Below are 17,147 nucleotides of genomic sequence, written 5' to 3'. Positions count from 1 at the left end.
ACAGCTAGGAGATGGAGAAGGGGGAAGGGTGGACCACAGCGGGGAGCTGCCTGGGGCTTACGGTCTCCATAGTAACGCACTGCAGCCGGCGGAGAAGGCGGGGTTTGGGAATCCGGAGCTGGCGGTTTTGAAAATGAAGGTTTCATAAAGAAAACTGTCTCCTCTCTGGAGAAAAGTCTCCTCGGAGCTGGAGCTCTCTGCGCTAAAAATAGTCCCGTCCCCGTTCACCCCCAACCCCCCGCCCTCTGTTACGGAGTGGGGGAACAGGACCAGAAAGACCAGTCACTTAGCAGGGTGAACATTTGACCACAGCTGTCCTGACGTCGAATCAATCCCCCTTTCTGAAGGGAACTTGTTTCTGCGAACCTTGGTTTTCCCATCTGTATAATGTCACTGGACAACGGAGAGGACCTGTGACCCTACAGTCCCATGCCATCATTCAGCATCTCAGGGTTATAAACTAGGATATAATGACGGTTGTCCACTGCTCCCCTCGCTGGGAAACAGAGGCATGAACTAAGGGCCTCGCCTCCCAGCTGGGAAAAGGGGCTTTGAGACCCTCTGGTAAAGATTGAAAAGAAGACTCCACAGTCACCGATGAAGGCAGGCAAAGAGTGAGCTCTGTTAATTAGCAAAAGAGCAAGGAGAGGGATCCAGAGAGACCTCTCTGTGCATGAGAGATTCCCCAAAGTTCAGGGGGCTAGGGGTCTATATAGGTTTAGGACTGGGGTTTGAGAACATAGGAACTAAACTTTATTTGCTAAGAAAGCAAGGATTTCTCTGACTTGGCAAACGGCCACTTGTCTGCCCAGTGTGGTCCATTTATTATTGCTACTTGTAAGCGCCAATCAGTGCAGCTCAGTAGTCACGGAGGGGTTGTGACTATATCCAAAGTTAGCACTTCATGGGGCCTGTGTGTCTGCAGCTCCAGTTTGAACTGGTCTGCTCTCAAAATCTGTAACATCTCTCTTTTGGGTCTGCAACTCCTTTCTTCTGTAATAGCCAACTTGATGAGCTGTAAAAAGATAGCTCAGGAATGCACAGGCTGGGGGAAATTGAGCAATAAAAATGGTGCACCAAGGGAATTTGTGGCAGAAGTGTCCAAGCCTATAATCATCAGGTTTTTTAACTTCTTGTTTACAAGACTGATTTTTTAAATGGCAACAGTAAACTTCTGCCCTTGAGAACTCTCCGGTTCTTGTCCTGGGACCCTTCCTGTCTCAGACAGTTGAAAGGGATAGATCTGGGACCCCAGGGAGCTCTCACAGTGTTCAGAGAAGCTATTAGCAAACACAGGAGGTGGGTGAACACTAAGATGATTATCTAGCAGCCTGTGAGGCCACGGTAGCATTGTTGAATTCTGCTCTGGGTCCTCCCCTCCCAACAAGTGAGGAGGAATGGAGTGGACATTTGGTATTTATGGGCTGAAAATAAGTATTTGTGCAAATGGGTCCATTGATTCCTTTGTTCCAAGAGGTTTAAAGAACACCTACTAGGTAGGTCAGCAAAGGGCTCACTTACTGAGGGCTGGCGTGCTCCAGCAGTCTAGCTAAGAGAGAGAACTCTAGGGCTTAGATACGCACTGGCACTGTTTGCAGGACCTGGAACTTCCCAGCCACGCAAAATGTGCCCCATCCCTAGCCTCAGGAAAGAAGGATTCATTTTCAAGGTTTTTACTGGATAGTGAGTGAGGCGGGCAGCTGGATCAAGACCTTTCCTTGGAAAAACTCAAAAGTTCTGTTGAAGAGGAGGGTTGGGCAAGTGATCCCTGCTGGCTTCTAAGAAGGCCCTCTTGGGTGTATTTTTTTTTTTTCCAGCTAGCATATTGGAGTTTATTGGTAAGACAGCTTACTCTGCTGGTTAAGTTAAAAAGAGCGCTGAACTCAGGGTCAGAGAACTGAATTTTCTTACTTTACCTGCAGTTCAATATCTGACATTGGGCTGCTTGTTACCTTCCCTGGTCTTAGTTTGCTAGGAAAAATAAGGGGATAGTGATCCTCACAGTGGTGTAGTGAGAATCAAACAGGAAATGGATATGAAATCTTCCTACTGCCTCACCAATGTCATATTTATTATGTACTGTGAACCAAGCATTTTACAAACATTATTTATAATCTAAGCAGCAATCCTGCTGTGTTGGTACTTATTATCCAAATTTAATGTACAAGGAAACTGAAGCTCAGAGGAGAGGAAAAATTTGTCAATATCACATATAGGAAGCCACAGAGCTGAGGTTCAGATCCAAGTCTCTCTACCCAAAGTTTAAATCTAACTTGGCATTTTTATTCCTTCACCAAATCATGCATATTGATCATATTGAACTAGTTGGTGGCTGGGGATATATTAAGGAATATGACACTATTAACCAGGGTGCCAAGGAAAAATAGATGACATTCTCAAATTAGGAAATTTGAGATTTTAAAAAAGATGTATTTTATTTATGCCTACAAGAACCAGACCAGACGGGGGATACAGGCCAGAGGTGACAGGGATCAGAGGGTTCACCAGAGACAAAGTGCAGAACAGGTAGATGAATCAAAACTCACTGCTGAGGGGAGCAGTGGGTGGGACAGGAGAGGTCTGCCACGCCATGTGGGTCACCTCCCTGGCTGGGGATCTAACTCTTGCTGCAGTGAATATGGATAGCTTTATATCACTGTGCTTTAACCCTTTGCACCATCCGGGAGGCCCAGGAAATTAGAGATTTTAAAAAAGGGATTAGTTCATGCAGGGGAAGTACTGGGGTAATAATCCAGGCAAGTAATATTAGGACACTACCCTAGACCAAAAGGCATGTCTGTGAGCAATTTATCTCCGACAATGCTACGGTGAGGGCTGCCTGATAGGAGCTAAGTCTCTTGGTGGAGACATGAAGCCAGGTAGTAATGAACCTTCAGAGAAGAAGCCAGGGGAGTGTAATGTCTGCTCAGGCTCCTATTGGCCAACCCCTCTCTATTAGAATCAAAAGGGCAAGGTAACCCATACAAACTATTCCCTCAAAGTTCAGAGCAAGATATAGAAAGAGTCACTCTGGAGTGGCGAGTAGAATATATTCAATACACATAGTTTCTTTCCTGTAACGAGGAGCTCACAGACAAATGGAACAGACAGGCATGTTCACATTGTGATAAAATATGTGAAAAGAACTGTGTTAGTACTCTGTTGTATAACAGACTGCCCCCAGACATATGGCTTAAACAATAACTATTTATTGCTCATGATTGTGCACTGGCACTTTGGGCTGGGCATAGTTGGTGGTTTTCTGTGGGTCTCCCCTGGGGTCACACGTCTGGTTATGTTACAGGGCACCCCAATGTGAATTGGATTGCCTGTCTGTGGGTCTTCACCCTCGCGCTTACGATTCAACCGTATTATGGACACACTCAAAAAGGTTAAATAATGGATTTATTTATAAAGAGAAAGGTAGAGGAATAGCCCAGGGAAAAATGGAGAGAAATACAAGTTAACTAGACTGTCCTACCAGTTCTGCTGACTTGGACTCCACCAGCACGCTGAAAACCAAGCAAGAGCCAAAACGATCAGCCACAAACCACCAGGCCAAGAGACCCCCAGAACCCACATGTCCAGTTTTATCCCAACCTGGCTACTCAGCTCTGCCTTCACGTCCCAGCGTGCTTCTCCTTGTTATTGATGGGATTAGTAGTTCCAGTATCTGGAGTGGGGGCGGAGTCTGTGAAACCTGTACCTGTTACAGTTGCAGTCATCTGCTAGGTGAGCCGGGAGCTGGTGGCCCCCAGGAGCCTCAGTGGAGAGCTTGCCACATTCTGCCTGGGTAATCTTTAAGGGGACAGATGATTCCCTTCTCCTTTGCATAGGACACTGCATTCTAAAGGGACAATAGAGGAAACTGCAAGGTCTATTAAGGTCTCGACTTAAGTGTAACACAAAGTTACTTCTTTCACTGCTATTGTCAAAACATCACAAAGTTGGCACAGAAAGGAAGAATGGGAAAATACTCCCCACCTTGATGTAACTCTGGGGAGGCTATTTAACCTGTCACTCTTCCCCCAATAGCCTGAGATCTCTCTTTTCCATGGTCCCAAACTTTTCCTGTGGGTTCCACTTGCCTTCAGGATAAAATCAAGCCCTTCATATACCAACAGCTTCAGGATGTGGCTCTTAATCCCCACAACTCCATCTCTCAACACTCCCCACCTTGATTCTAGTGTCTCCAAAGTGAACTACTTATTCCCTAAAATCATCCTCTGCTGTCTCTTAGCTCTGGGTCTTTGCATTTACCAATCTCTCTGCCTTGAATACTGTTCCCTATTATCTGTCAGTGGGTCCTGCAAGACTTAATTTAGGCACTTCCTTCAGGAAAACTTTGGATGGGTTAGGGAATCTCCTACAGACGCCATGGCCATGAACTCCTTGAAGATAGGTAGTGGCCCTTCATTTAGCCCAGAATGTGACAGAATTCTCAATCAAAATTGAATGAACAAACAAATGTGAATATCTGAATAGAGACAGGAAAGTTATAAAGGTGAGCGAAAGATTTAAATACTTGCAGGTTCTAAGACTCAGCTGTTCTCTAATCCTCAGCTGAAGAGTCAGACTTGTGCTCCCCTCCATCTGGAGCCCACTCCCTGGCCAGCCACCTCCTTCCCATGCCCTCCAAGTGTCTGTTCTTAGGCAGGCACACACACATGTTCTGAACATAACGGGAAAGCAATTTACAAGAAATAATTGCCGGTCGATGTGAGAGCTTAGGAGCAGCGGTGAGCTCAGACTATTTCTGTCTGTGCGTCAGCCCACCCAGCTTCCTTCTTCCTAGCGCCTGGGGGAGGGGGCTCCACTGCACAGGGTGGGCAGTTTATTTCCAACCCTGGGCTCAGATAAGCCAACTGCACCGAGAACCAGCTCTGAGGATTAATTGAATTCAAAAGGCAGAAGCTGAAAGTGAAGGGGAGGGGAGGAGCTGCCTGGGACCACAGCTCCTGCTCCTCAAGGGTTTCATATGGAGGGTGTTTAGGTGAGCAAAGGCAGCACACAAGTTCTCCTTTCTACCTAGCCCCACCCCTTTCAAGCAGCTTCTGCTCGGGAAAACTTAACAGATCCAGAGAGCCAGCCACTCAGTGTGAGGTCTCCTCCTAACCTCCCCAGCTCCGGTCCTCTTTGTTTTTCCTGGCAAGCTATGCTCAAAGGGTGGTCAGCATCACCTGAAACTAGTTAGAAATGCAAATTCTGGAGTCACCTGAAACTAGTTAGAAATGCAAATTCTGGGGACATACTCCAGACCTACTGAATCAGATGCTCTAAGGGACTCAGCAGTCAGTGTTTTAACAAGCCCTCCAGCTGCTTCTGATGTGGCCTAATGTTTGAGAACCACTGCCTTAGGCTACCGATGACCATTTGAGTTTTCAGAATTTCCAGATCCTCTCCTCCTATCAGAGCATGAACAGTCTAGAGGCAAAGCTTTTATCAGGTTCTTCCTTGTAATTTCTCAGAAGGCCCAGTCCAAAGAGGGTTCAGCGAAAGATTGAACCTTGTTGATGTAGATACCGAAGAGAGATGGAATCTGTCCTGTAAAGGTCACACAGAGTCATCGGTGACTAAACCTCCTGCCTTGCACCCACCCCCACGACACACATAAATACCCTATGCTCTCTCTACAAAAGATAATTTGCAGTTCCTGGGTTATGCAAGGCTCTCTCTCACTGTTTTTGAACAGGTTGTACTCTGACCATAATTTCTCCTGACCCTGTTTCACCTGGAAACTTTGACTCATCTTGGATGATTCAGCTCTGACATCATTTAGTCCCCCCTCAAGCTGCATGAAGGGCCATCACTGGGCCTGTAGATTTTTTGTGTGTGACTTCCTCACCCTCCATATGAAACCCTTGAGGAGCAGGAGCTGTGGTTAATGCTCTAGAGTTTCTGGTAAACTACACAGGTCCTGGCATAGAATAGAAGCAGTGAAAGAACAATAAATGGGCAAAGATGCTGAGTTTAGAGTGCTAAAAATAAAAGAAATACACAAACATATGCATGCATTAGACAACAAATAAAGCAAGACCAGAATCAAGGTCTCCTGACTCCTACCCTGGGTACTTTTTTGGGTGACTCACTCTGCCAGGCCACCCCATTATATGTCCTTGGCAGACGTAGGTTCTATGTATAGATACAGAAGAGTGACCATTTCATTGTTGCTAAATCCAGCAGCAGGCCATGTCAAGAGCTGTCAATGTCAAGAGCTGATTTCAGGGGCTCCTGAGTCTCTCTAATCCTTACCTTTTAGGCAAAGCCTAAAACCCTGGTTAAAGTTTAGATGAGGACAATAGCTGAGAGAGAGAATGACAGTCTTAGATGCTTTGAAATGAGCTTAACAATATTCAAACTTAAATCAATAATAATAGCTGGGGGTTAAGCCTCAGCACTACATCTGTGATGGCCTAAGTTTGATCTCAGGCCACAGAGATGACCCACATGGCACAGCAGACCTCACCTGCTGCTCCCTTCAGCAGTGTATTTCAGGGGATCCATCAGTTCTGCTCCCCACTCTAACTCTATTGAATCCTCTTACCCCTTGTACCTCTAGCCTGTACCTCGCTTCTTCTGTGCAGAAATAAATCTTAAAAAATAAATAAAGTAGTAATAACTAACATTGTGCTTTCCATTTGTCAGCACTGTTTGAAGTACTTTGCATGGACTAAGTGATTTAACCCTCTTCAAAATATTATCCCCTCTTGTATGGGTGACAGAATTGAGGCACAAATGTTATCTAACAAATAAGGGAAGCAATAGGATTTGAGCTAGGTACTTGACTTCAGAGTCCTTGCTCTTAACCACTATTTTATATTAGAAAAGGCCATCTATAAATACGTCTGTCATGGTAACACTTTCATGTTTATAATGAGTATTAACTGTCACCTCATTAAACACTTGTTAACAACTAAGCAAGGGACCCGAGACTCTGGGAAAACTAAGGCACTATAGCAAGTCCACACGGTGGCTGAGTTCAAAAGGAGGAGATGGTGCTGGGCATTCATTTCTTCAATCACTTGTTCATTCACTCTTTCATACATATGAGAAATGGAATGCTATTAAACATGACTGGGCCTTGTACACTATACTCCTCTTTCTGTTCCTTGAGAAAGGACTCATTCCAGGAGTGGGGCAGAGCTCCTGGAGAGACAGGAGTCACCTGCCTCTTGGTCTTGGGGTATCCTAAGTACACCTGTTTTGTGACACAAAAACCAAGTCTGAGTTCTCTGGCCTGAGAAGTGAGGTGAAGGACTCTTCTATGCCTCCATATTCCTATGGTTGTTTGGAGTTTTTGCTGCCCATTTTACCTGAGACTCATGTCTAATCTCCCTTTGGCTTCCATTAGGCCCCCCAGGGCAGTATGGAGTCCACAGTAGGTACTTGGGAAAGTCCTTATTTATTCCCTCATGCTCCCAAGTCTCATTGATCATTCCCCACCCTCACTGTTCACAGAAAAGAGACTCCTGAAGAAGATCGTATAGAGATATTTATTGAAAGTTTGGGGGCCCAGACGACATGGGTCTAGATTGGGGACAGTGTCTCCTCAGGGCTGCCCGGAATATCACTAGCGGTCACTGTGGCCATGAAGCAGTGCTGGAGGAAGAGTTTGGAGTCCACAGCCGGCTCCTCTTGGCAGTATAGTCGTGGGTTCAGGAAAGGGTGACTCTGCTGGAGCATTCTCACTCCTGGCATCTCCACAAAATTGCCCATGTTCCCCATTTGTTCATCAAGGGGTGCCTCCTCAGGGTCTGGAAAACAACAGGCTAAAAGGCATGGAGCTTCCTTCTGCAACTCTTTCCTCCCCATCAATATCACACACCCTGGCTAGTTTCCCAAAGTGCTTACCTTGGCAGCACTGTGCTCAGAGTCTTAAGAGCATCATTTGTTTACCAAATTTATTAACAATAACAGTATGCTATATTATGGACTAAGGGCTATCAATGTTTCTCATGAACTTAAAGTTGAGTGGGGAAACAGGTAAAAGCAATCATTAGGAGTTATAAAGTCTTGACCTAAAATATAAACCTATGAGGTAGGTACTATGAAAAATCCTTTTTATCAGTGAGGATAATAGCTTACTCCACGTCTACACAGAAATGCTAGAAAATCTTAAAACATGCACCATTCTCCACTTTAAGAATAGACTCCATGATTCTCTTCATCGACTTTATCTTTTCTCTTCTTATAGCTCAGCCTGAAAGGAAGTTTAGCTGTATTATTCTCCATTTTTCATTCGTGACTTATTCTGCAGCAGTTGGATTGATTTCTACCCCCTCCTTAGCTTAAAACTTTTTGTCACTACATCTCATGGTCATTTCTCAGTTCTATCTCCTTTTTTCTAGCCAGGCACATGTGACATATTTGAACATTCCTGCATTTTTGGATAAAAAGTGTATTAAGTGTTCAAGCCAGACATGTGGATTCTCTCATACCCTCTCCTCTAAAAGTCAAACAATTTACCAGGCCCTACTGATGCTACGGAATCACCACCTGTCATATCTACTCTCCATCCATTTCTCTCCATTCTCAAGGCCACCATCTTAGGTCAGGCTTTCATCTTCTGCCCAAACCACTGGAAGACTCCTGTTGGACCCCATTAGGTTCATCCTTCATGCAGTAACCAGAGAGATCTTTCTTTCTAAGTTTAAGTGTGCCCATGTACCGTTCTCTCTCAAGAGCCCTCAATGTCTTCGTACTATCTGTGACTCTTGAGAGAGTTTTCAAGACTCTTCAGGTACTGGCCCCACCCCTTCTATTAAGGTTTGTTACCAGCTACTCTTTCCCCAATAACTCAATGCTCTGCCAGAGCCAAATTTTTATTGTGACTTAAATAGATCCATTTCTCTCTTTACATCTCTGGGTCTTTGCTTGTGTTGTTTCTGCTGATGAAATGACATTTTATGCCTTCTCTGTCTAGAAAATGCCAATGCCTTAAAACCTGTTGGTGGAGGAGATCCAGGAAAAATGGTGTCCCTGAAATTAAGTTCTTTTTTTTTATTTAAAGATTTATTTATTTATACATACAGAACTGGGGCACAAGCCAGAGGTGTAGGGAGTGAGAGGATTCACCCGAGACAGAGTGGGGAGCAGAACAGGCAGATATACTGAAATACACTACTGAGGGGAACAGTGGGTGGGCCAGGAGAGTTTTGCCACACCATGTGGATCACCTCCGGGGCCAGGGATTGAACCTGTGCTGCAGTGGCTGTGTTAGCTTCGTAGTGCTGAGCCTTAACCTGTTGTGCCACCAGAGAGGGCCAGAAAAGTGAGTTCTAAGAAAGAAACCATACTAGAATTTGGGGTTGGCTACCTAACATCCATTCCACTTTTACCCACCTGGTAATTGCAATTATTTGGGGCTGTGATTGGCTCCCTCCCATCTCTAGGAATGAGAACTGATCTAAGTCACTGAGGTAATATCATTCCTATGTTTTATGACTGGCTCATCAGTGCCTAGTATTTCCCAGGACAGTGATTAATTTAGAAGTGGACATGTGAGCTACAGTGGCCTAATCAGAGTAGAAGTCAGGTCTTTGTTGTTTTATTTTCTGGTTGAAAAAAATGATAGCACCCTTTTGTCCTTCTGGCTAAATGGGAACAAACTGCAGTAATTCCAAGGACTGCTGGCCGCCAATTTATCATAGTGAGAAAAGTCAGCCTGAGGAGAAAGCTGACAGAGGACAGTACTGAGAGAATCAGGCTGGAGCCACTAGTACAGGGACATTGTGAATTTCTCTTTATACCAAGACTAGAGTCTATCCTACTTTTGGATTTCTCACCTGCAAAAATAAAACATTTCCTTTTATGTGTTTTATTTTGAACTTTCTAAGGTTAGATAATTTAACTCTAGTAAGAAGCTGCAAAAATAGATACCCAGGGTCCACTGCCCCTTACTTTCCCCAATGATAACATTTTACATAATCATAGAATAATTTCAAAACCAGAAGACTGACAGTGACTGTGATATGATTAAGTAAACTATCAACCCTAATCAATTTTATTGGTTTCTACATGCACTTTATTTTTGTTGTATAATGCTATGGAAGTTTGTTGCATGTATAGATTAACATTACCACTGCCACACCCCAGATAAAGAACTGTCCTATCACCTCAATGGAATTTCTTCATATTACTCAGGAATAGTCACACCTTCCTCCTAAACCTAACTCCTGGTAACCACTACCCTGTTCTCCATTACAATAATTCTGTCATTTCAGAAGTTACATAAGTGGATCTATAGTATAGAACCTCATGAGATTTGCTTTTCTTACTCTGCACAATACCCTTAACATCTATTTGAGCTGTGGGCATCAATAGTTATTCCTTTTTAAGGTTGAATACATTCCATTTGCCCACTAAAGGACATCTGGGTTGTTTCCAGTTTTTGTCTATTCCAAATAGACAAATGTATAAATGACATACATTCTTATTTCTCTAAGATAAATACCTACGAGTATGATTTCTAATTTCGATGATATTGTGGACTGAGTGGTGGCCTCCAAAATATCAGGTCCTTATCTCTCGAATCCGTGAATGTTACTTTGTATGTTAATGATTAAATTAAAAAAAAATTTTTAGGGAACCGCCAACTTCCAGTAAATTGCCAAAATGACTCAGCCTAAACAATTGTCTTTTAGAAAACATGGATTTGTCCCTTTGTCTGCATATATATGACTCTACAAGAAAGCTGATACTGTAGACATCAAGGGGATAGACACTGTTCAAAAAGAAATGCCCCACAAATGTTTTCCATGGCAAAACTGGAAGCACTGGCCCTCCCTGGTGGCACAGCGGGTTAAAGCACAGCACTGAGAAGCTAAAGCCACTTCTGCATGAGTTCGAATCCCACCTGTCCTGGAGGTGACCACATGGCATGGCAGACCTCTCCTGACCTGCCCGCTGCTCCCCTCAGCAGTGTACTTCGTCGATCTGCCTGTTCTGCTCCCCACTCTGTCTCTGGTGAAGCCTCTCGCTGCCCCTGAGCCTCTGGCCTGTACCCCAGTTCTGTATGTACAAATAAATAAATTTAAAAAAAACAAAACAAAACTGGAAGCATTGCTGTTACTCTGCAAATGGTTGGCATTGTAGTAAACATGTGAAGGACAAGATTTTTTGCAAGGGAATGTTCCTATTGAGCGTATTAAATGTGCTCAGTCATCAAAAGTCAAGGTATCTTCCTGAAACATGTGTAAGAAAAATGATCAGAAAAAAGACAACACCGAAGAGAAAGGCACTTTGCCTGCCTGCTCGGTCCAGAGAAGCGCACTTAGTGAGAGCCAGTGGAGAAGAGCCTGAGCTGCTGGGACTCATTCCCTGTGATTTCATGGCATAATAGGTATGGGGAAAATAAATAAATAAACACAAGATCTTTGTATTATAATAAAAATAAAATTAACATGTAAAAATTAATCCTGGCAGATATCAGAAGCTAGAAGAGACAAAAAATAAATCCACCCTCTAGAACCTTTGATTTTGAATTTCTGGCCCCCAGAACTGTGAGAAAATAAGTTTCTATTGTTTTAAGTCATCAATGTGTGGTCATTTGTTGCAGCATCCATAAGAAATTAATACATATACACAATGGAATATTACTCAGCAATCAAAAAAGATAAAACACGCCTTTTGCAGCAACATGAATGGAAATGGAAGGGATCATGCTTAGAGAAAGAAGCCAGAAAGAAAAGGGAAAATACTGGATGGTTTCACTCATAGCAGGAATATAAAGGACCAGGGGAGAAAATAATAATAATAATGAACAACTATATACCAGAGACGCTTTACTGGGGTGGAGTGGGGAATGGAATAAACAATGAGGGGGGGTGTTCACTGGACTATGGGGATGACACACGGGTTATTTGATGATGGGATTTCAACTGTGATAGAAAAGGGCCCAAAATGATATAAAAATAAACTATTATATTATAAAAAAAGAAATTAATACATATTTAGTAAGTTTATGTTTAACTTTATGAAAATAACAGATTACCTTCCAGAGTAGCTATACCATTTTATTCACACCAGCAATGCCTAAAAGACCCAATGCCCCATATCCACTTGGAATTGTCAGTGTTTTTCACTTTAGTATTCTAAAAATGTGTGTCCTGCTAGCCCATTTTGGCTTGAATACACAATTCATTAATGGTCAAAGACAGTGAAACACATTTTCATTTACTTGTTTCCATCTGTATATCCTCTTCAGGAAGTTTCTGTTCAAATCCTTTACTCATTTTGTAATGGGACTGTATGCTTTCTTAATGTTGAATTTAAAGGGTCCTTTACATGTTCTGAATGAAAATCCTTATTCTATTTGTGAATATTATTTTCCAGTATGAGGCTCAGCTTTTTTCCTCTTCCTAGGGTATTTAGTGGCACATAATTTCTGAATGTAGATGAAGACCAGTGAGTAATGTATCTTTCATGTGTGTGTATAAATTATGCTTTTGGTCTTTTCTAAGAATCCTTTGCCTAATTTAGACTGATAAATTATTTTGAGTTAATTTATATATATACTATGAAGTTTAGGTAACAATTTAGTTATCATTTTAGTTTATTTTTTCCCTATGGAAGCCTAATCACTTCAACACCATTTACTGAAAAAGCTATTTTCCCCATTAAATTATCAAAAATCTGTTGAACATACTTATAATGTGGGTTTATCTTGATTTATTTATCTGACCCTTCGCCAATACCATACTGCTTTGTTTACAATTGCTATATAATTATCTGAAAATTGAGTAGTATGTTATTTCCTCCAATTTTTAAAACATCTTTTCAATATCAGAAAAATTATTCTATTTCTATCGTTTTTCCATTTAAATCTTAGAATCAATGTTTCTACATATATGGAAAATTTGCTATAAATTTTATCTTTGCTATTTAACTATTTTCAATTCATGAATATGTTATTTAGGTCTTCTTTGTTTATCTTTATCAGGTTTTTATAGGATTGTTTTACATTTGCATATTTTTATTGCATTTTGTAGTTTTTAATCACACAGATCCTGTACATGTTTTCTTAACTTTAGATCTACGTATTTGCTTATTTTTGGAATGACTATAAATTCTTGCATTTCTAATGTTAGTCTTCAATTTTTGTATATATAAATAGGATCTTTTTTATATAAATACAATTGATATTTGTTGCTGATCTTAATAAATGCAAAAATTATTAGCTGTCTAGGAGATTCTAGGAGGTGTTTTGTGTATCCACTCAAATATGTATGTTTTAAAGATTCCTTGGGATTCTTTATTATTTAAGCTTATATTTTTAAGCATTTTATTTGGTACAGGAGTATATAATTTAAGCTTCTATTCAGAGCAAGACTCCCCTTATCTGAATCTCACATTTAGCCTTTTCCTGATTGCCTTTCAGGTTTGGGGGTACCTTTTTTTTAAACTATTAAAAATTGATGAGACAAATATAATCCAGTGGTTAGGGTGTTCTTTACAAGAGTATTTCAGGTCTAATTGTAAGAAAGTCCTATTTTTATTGAATCAACATCGGTCTACTTATGGCTTCCCCACTAATGGCAGTTGTATGTCTCTGGCTCTTCACAAAAGTCTCCTCCTTCTGCCTCATGATTACCTTGCAGAGATCTGAGATCCTAGGCTGAGGGGGCAATGGGTGAGAGGATTCACCAGAGACATAGCAGGGAAAAGAACAGGCAGATCTACTGAAATACACTGCTGTGGGGAGCAGTGGGCGGGCCAGGAGAGGTCTGCTGTGCCATGTGGGTCACCGTCCTGGCTCAAACTTGTGCTGCAGTGGTTGCGAATAGCTTCATAGTGCTGTGGTTTAACTTGTTTGTTGCACCACCGGGGAGGACTTTCTGCCTCTTCCTTTGACTAATATGTAATGGAAGTTGTTAAAGTCCCACAATGGTGCCTGAGACCTAGGGGAAGGAGGTCCCATCTTTGAAATGGCGTTAGCTCTTCAAGCCAATAGGCACTTGGGGAAGGACCCCAAATGTGATAAAGACAAATATACCGATTTCTATTTTGTATTTACATAAGAAGATTCATGTTTGGCTAAAACATGCTGGTACAAGAGTCTCTCAGATAAGAGAATGTTATCTAAGTCTCTTAACAGTTCTGGGGAGGGGGAAGGTTTATTCTATTATAGATAATTAACTGAGGCCGGGAGAGAGAAAGTCAACATTGACACAGCTATTTAGTGTTGGACCTAGGATTCACTTTTCATTCTGCTTGCTGTCAGAGCTTGGACTCTTCCCACAAAGTGAACCCTTGGTGTAGGCTAGGAACTATGATCTAGGCTGGGGAGCCAAACTCATTTAAGACATGATTTGTGCTTTTGAGATTTTAACAGACTCTTTGAGGAGAACAACATGTAAAACTTTAAGTGTCTGATAATAATTAAAATGAGCTAACAATTGTTAAAAGCCTACTGTGTCAGAGACTAATTAGCTCCTATATAAGTATCATTTCCAGTTTTCACAGCTTTCTTAGTAGGTGTTACTGTACATATTTTATGTCATAAATTAAGCCTCAAGAGAAGTGACTCTCACACAATGAGAGGGACAATGCTAGGGTTAAAGCTAGGTTTTCTGATGTCCCAGCACCGCTGTGTCTTCCTACATTTCTCCAAGGACCTCTGTGGCCAATTCCCCCACTGCCCAGAGCCCTCAACCATAAGGGTTTAGATGGTGGTGACCAGCCAGGAGAGCGGGTATCAGATTCTTTTCTTGCTTAGAGATGAATCAAAATAACTCACCACTGAAGCTGTTTGGTTCAAGTTACCACCTCCCCACGACCCCAAATGTGATTAATTAAAAAGTGGTGGATCTGAGACAACTGAGCCCTATCTGGAAGATGAGAGGCACTAAGGAAACTACTTTGCAGTGGAAGGGCAACTGTGGCAGGGAAGACCCTTAGTCTTGGAGGCAAAGCCCTCGCCACCAATGGGCTGAGTGACCTTGGGCACAAACTACCTCTTTCTAGGCCTCAGCCTCCCTACCCCCATCTCTACAATAAGAGCATCCGACTTAATTTCTATAAGTCCTGCGAGGATGAGAACTAAATTCTTGTCTTTAATTTTTTCCATAATTTATCTCTTATTAATTGTATCTAGAATGGAATATCTCTTCTGCACTTACTTCACCCAACTCATCTGAAAAATAGGATCAGTAAGCCTGACAGAGTAGTTGAAAAGGTTAAAGGTTAATGGGTATATTTAAGTTTTTTTAGCATAGTCTTTAGCATAGTTCCTACAACAGTGAAAGCTTAGTTACTCTCCTGATCAATCTGGTTCCGCACAAAGTATCAGAGTAAGGAAGCCAAGGTCTTTGTTGCATCCCAAGTTTGAGGGCTGGGTGTGACAGGACAGTAAAGAGCACCTAGGCAGCAAAGAGAGCCTGTTTCTAGGAACTCTGTTCCATTTCCATGCTGCTCTTGCCCAGGCACTCCCCACCCTGCCCATGTCTCCAGACCTAGAGCTCAGGACCCCAAGGGACAGTGCAATGATCACTTGCTTCAGGTTGACATCCCAGCAACACATGCTCACTAGCTGTGTAGACTTGGCCAGTTCACTTCTCTTGGTGAGCTTTGGTTTCCTCGGCTGTAAATCAGGCTAATGATTCCTCTACATGGTCTACTGAAGGAGAAGAAATAAAAGAGAAATGGACGTCTGTGTAAAGGATAAAATTCTAACGAATAGGCCCTCCCTGGTGGCGCAGCGGGTTAAAGCACAGCACTGAGAATCTAAAGCCGCTTCCACATGAGTTCGATCCCCACCTGCCCTGGAGGTGACCACATGGCGCGGCAGACCTCTCCTGACCCGCCCGCTGCTCCCCTCAGCAGTGTACTTTGTTGATCTGCCTGTTCTGCTCCCCACTCTGTCTCTGGTGAAGCCTCTCGCTGCCCCTGAGCCTCTGGCTTGTACCCCAGTTCTGTATGCATAAATAAATCTTTAAAAAAAAATTCTAACGAATATAAGATAGTGGGCCTATAAACTGTCTAACATGCAGAAGTAGAGACAAGATGCTCCTAGGTTGATGCTGTGGGCTCAGAGGGAGGAAAAAACAGCACTTAATGAAGGGGGCGGGGAACTAAGAGCTGGGTATGGGCAAAAAGTAAAGCACTAAAGGCTGTCATTTAGTAAAAGGTCAGGAAATGCATTTTCCATCTTAAAAATAAGCAAAAAGAACAACACAATCTTTCTCAAACCTGGAGATGGAATAAATCCAGCTAGTGACAAAGCAGTGAAAAATAGAGTGATTTTTGACCAGAGGTCAAGTGAGAAACAAAATTCCCTTTGAGTCAGAAAGGTTGGGGGGTACAGGCAGGATGGGTGAAAATGAGGGGAGCGGGGCACAGCAGGAGCACCCCAGAGATCCAGCCTAAGAAGAGAGAAAGAGTAGGACTTTGGAGGCAGATAGATACATGTAAAGTCCAGCTCCACAATTTATAAGCTATAATCACTTGTGCAAGTCATCTAAACTCTCTTAGACCCAGTTGTAAAATTGGTGATACTAACACCTACCTCAACTGGGGCAGTTGGGAAAATTAGATGAGACAGTACACATAAAAGTTCAAATAATGTCTGGCACATAGTAGGGACCCTCTTTCACAGCACAGGAATAAGGAGAGTAGGAGAGCTAGCTTTGTCACTCACTAGGTGACTGTGGGCCTCAGTGTCCTCTATTAATGAACATTTAGTTTGTTCCCAATAGGACAAATCAAAATGGTAAGTCTCCTAATGCAACTATTTCTCTACAGCAGAAATAGGAAATGAAATTACCGAGTTATAAGGGGCAATAAATATTGCCAAATTGCTCTACAAAGTAGTTATATCAATTTATATTCTTACTAGCAGTGTATGAAAGTTTCCATTCCCTATACCCAACCTTCTCACACTTACTGTGATCCACTTTTTGGATTTTGCCAATAGTGTTGTTTAAGAAAAGGTATGTTGCATTCTCTTTGAGTATTAGTAAGGCTGAGGAGGTTTTTGTGTGTTCTTTGGGTTGACTATGTTTTTTTCTCATACATGTTAAAAGTGTGTGTGTGTGTTTAGGTGAAAATATATACATATATTATGAATATTCTTATATATTCTGCGGTCAAATGCTCTACCACTGGTATACCCTAAAGATATATATATATATATACATATATATATATAT

General features: G+C 42.2%; 1 protein-coding gene across 1 annotated transcript in view; it reads right to left on the bottom strand.

The window, feature by feature from the left end:
- Window positions 1-7,517: 7,517 nt before the first annotated feature.
- The window catches only part of FAM159A (family with sequence similarity 159, member A), a 19,733-nt gene continuing 10,103 nt past the window's right edge, over window positions 7,518-17,147 (bottom strand). Inside the window, exon 3 of the mRNA XM_004679489.2 lies at window positions 7,518-7,754. Within this exon, the coding sequence (XP_004679546.1) occupies window positions 7,528-7,754 (227 nt within the window). The 3' untranslated portion in view covers window positions 7,518-7,527. The remainder of the gene's footprint in view (window positions 7,755-17,147) is intronic.

This window comes from Condylura cristata, unplaced genomic scaffold, assembly GCF_000260355.1.
Source record: "Condylura cristata isolate star-nosed mole 26May11 unplaced genomic scaffold, ConCri1.0 scaffold00008, whole genome shotgun sequence".
Classification (NCBI taxonomy): domain Eukaryota; kingdom Metazoa; phylum Chordata; class Mammalia; order Eulipotyphla; family Talpidae; genus Condylura; species Condylura cristata.
The sequence above is the reverse complement of the archived record's forward strand: the minus strand, read 5'-3'. Positions and strand labels throughout refer to the sequence as shown.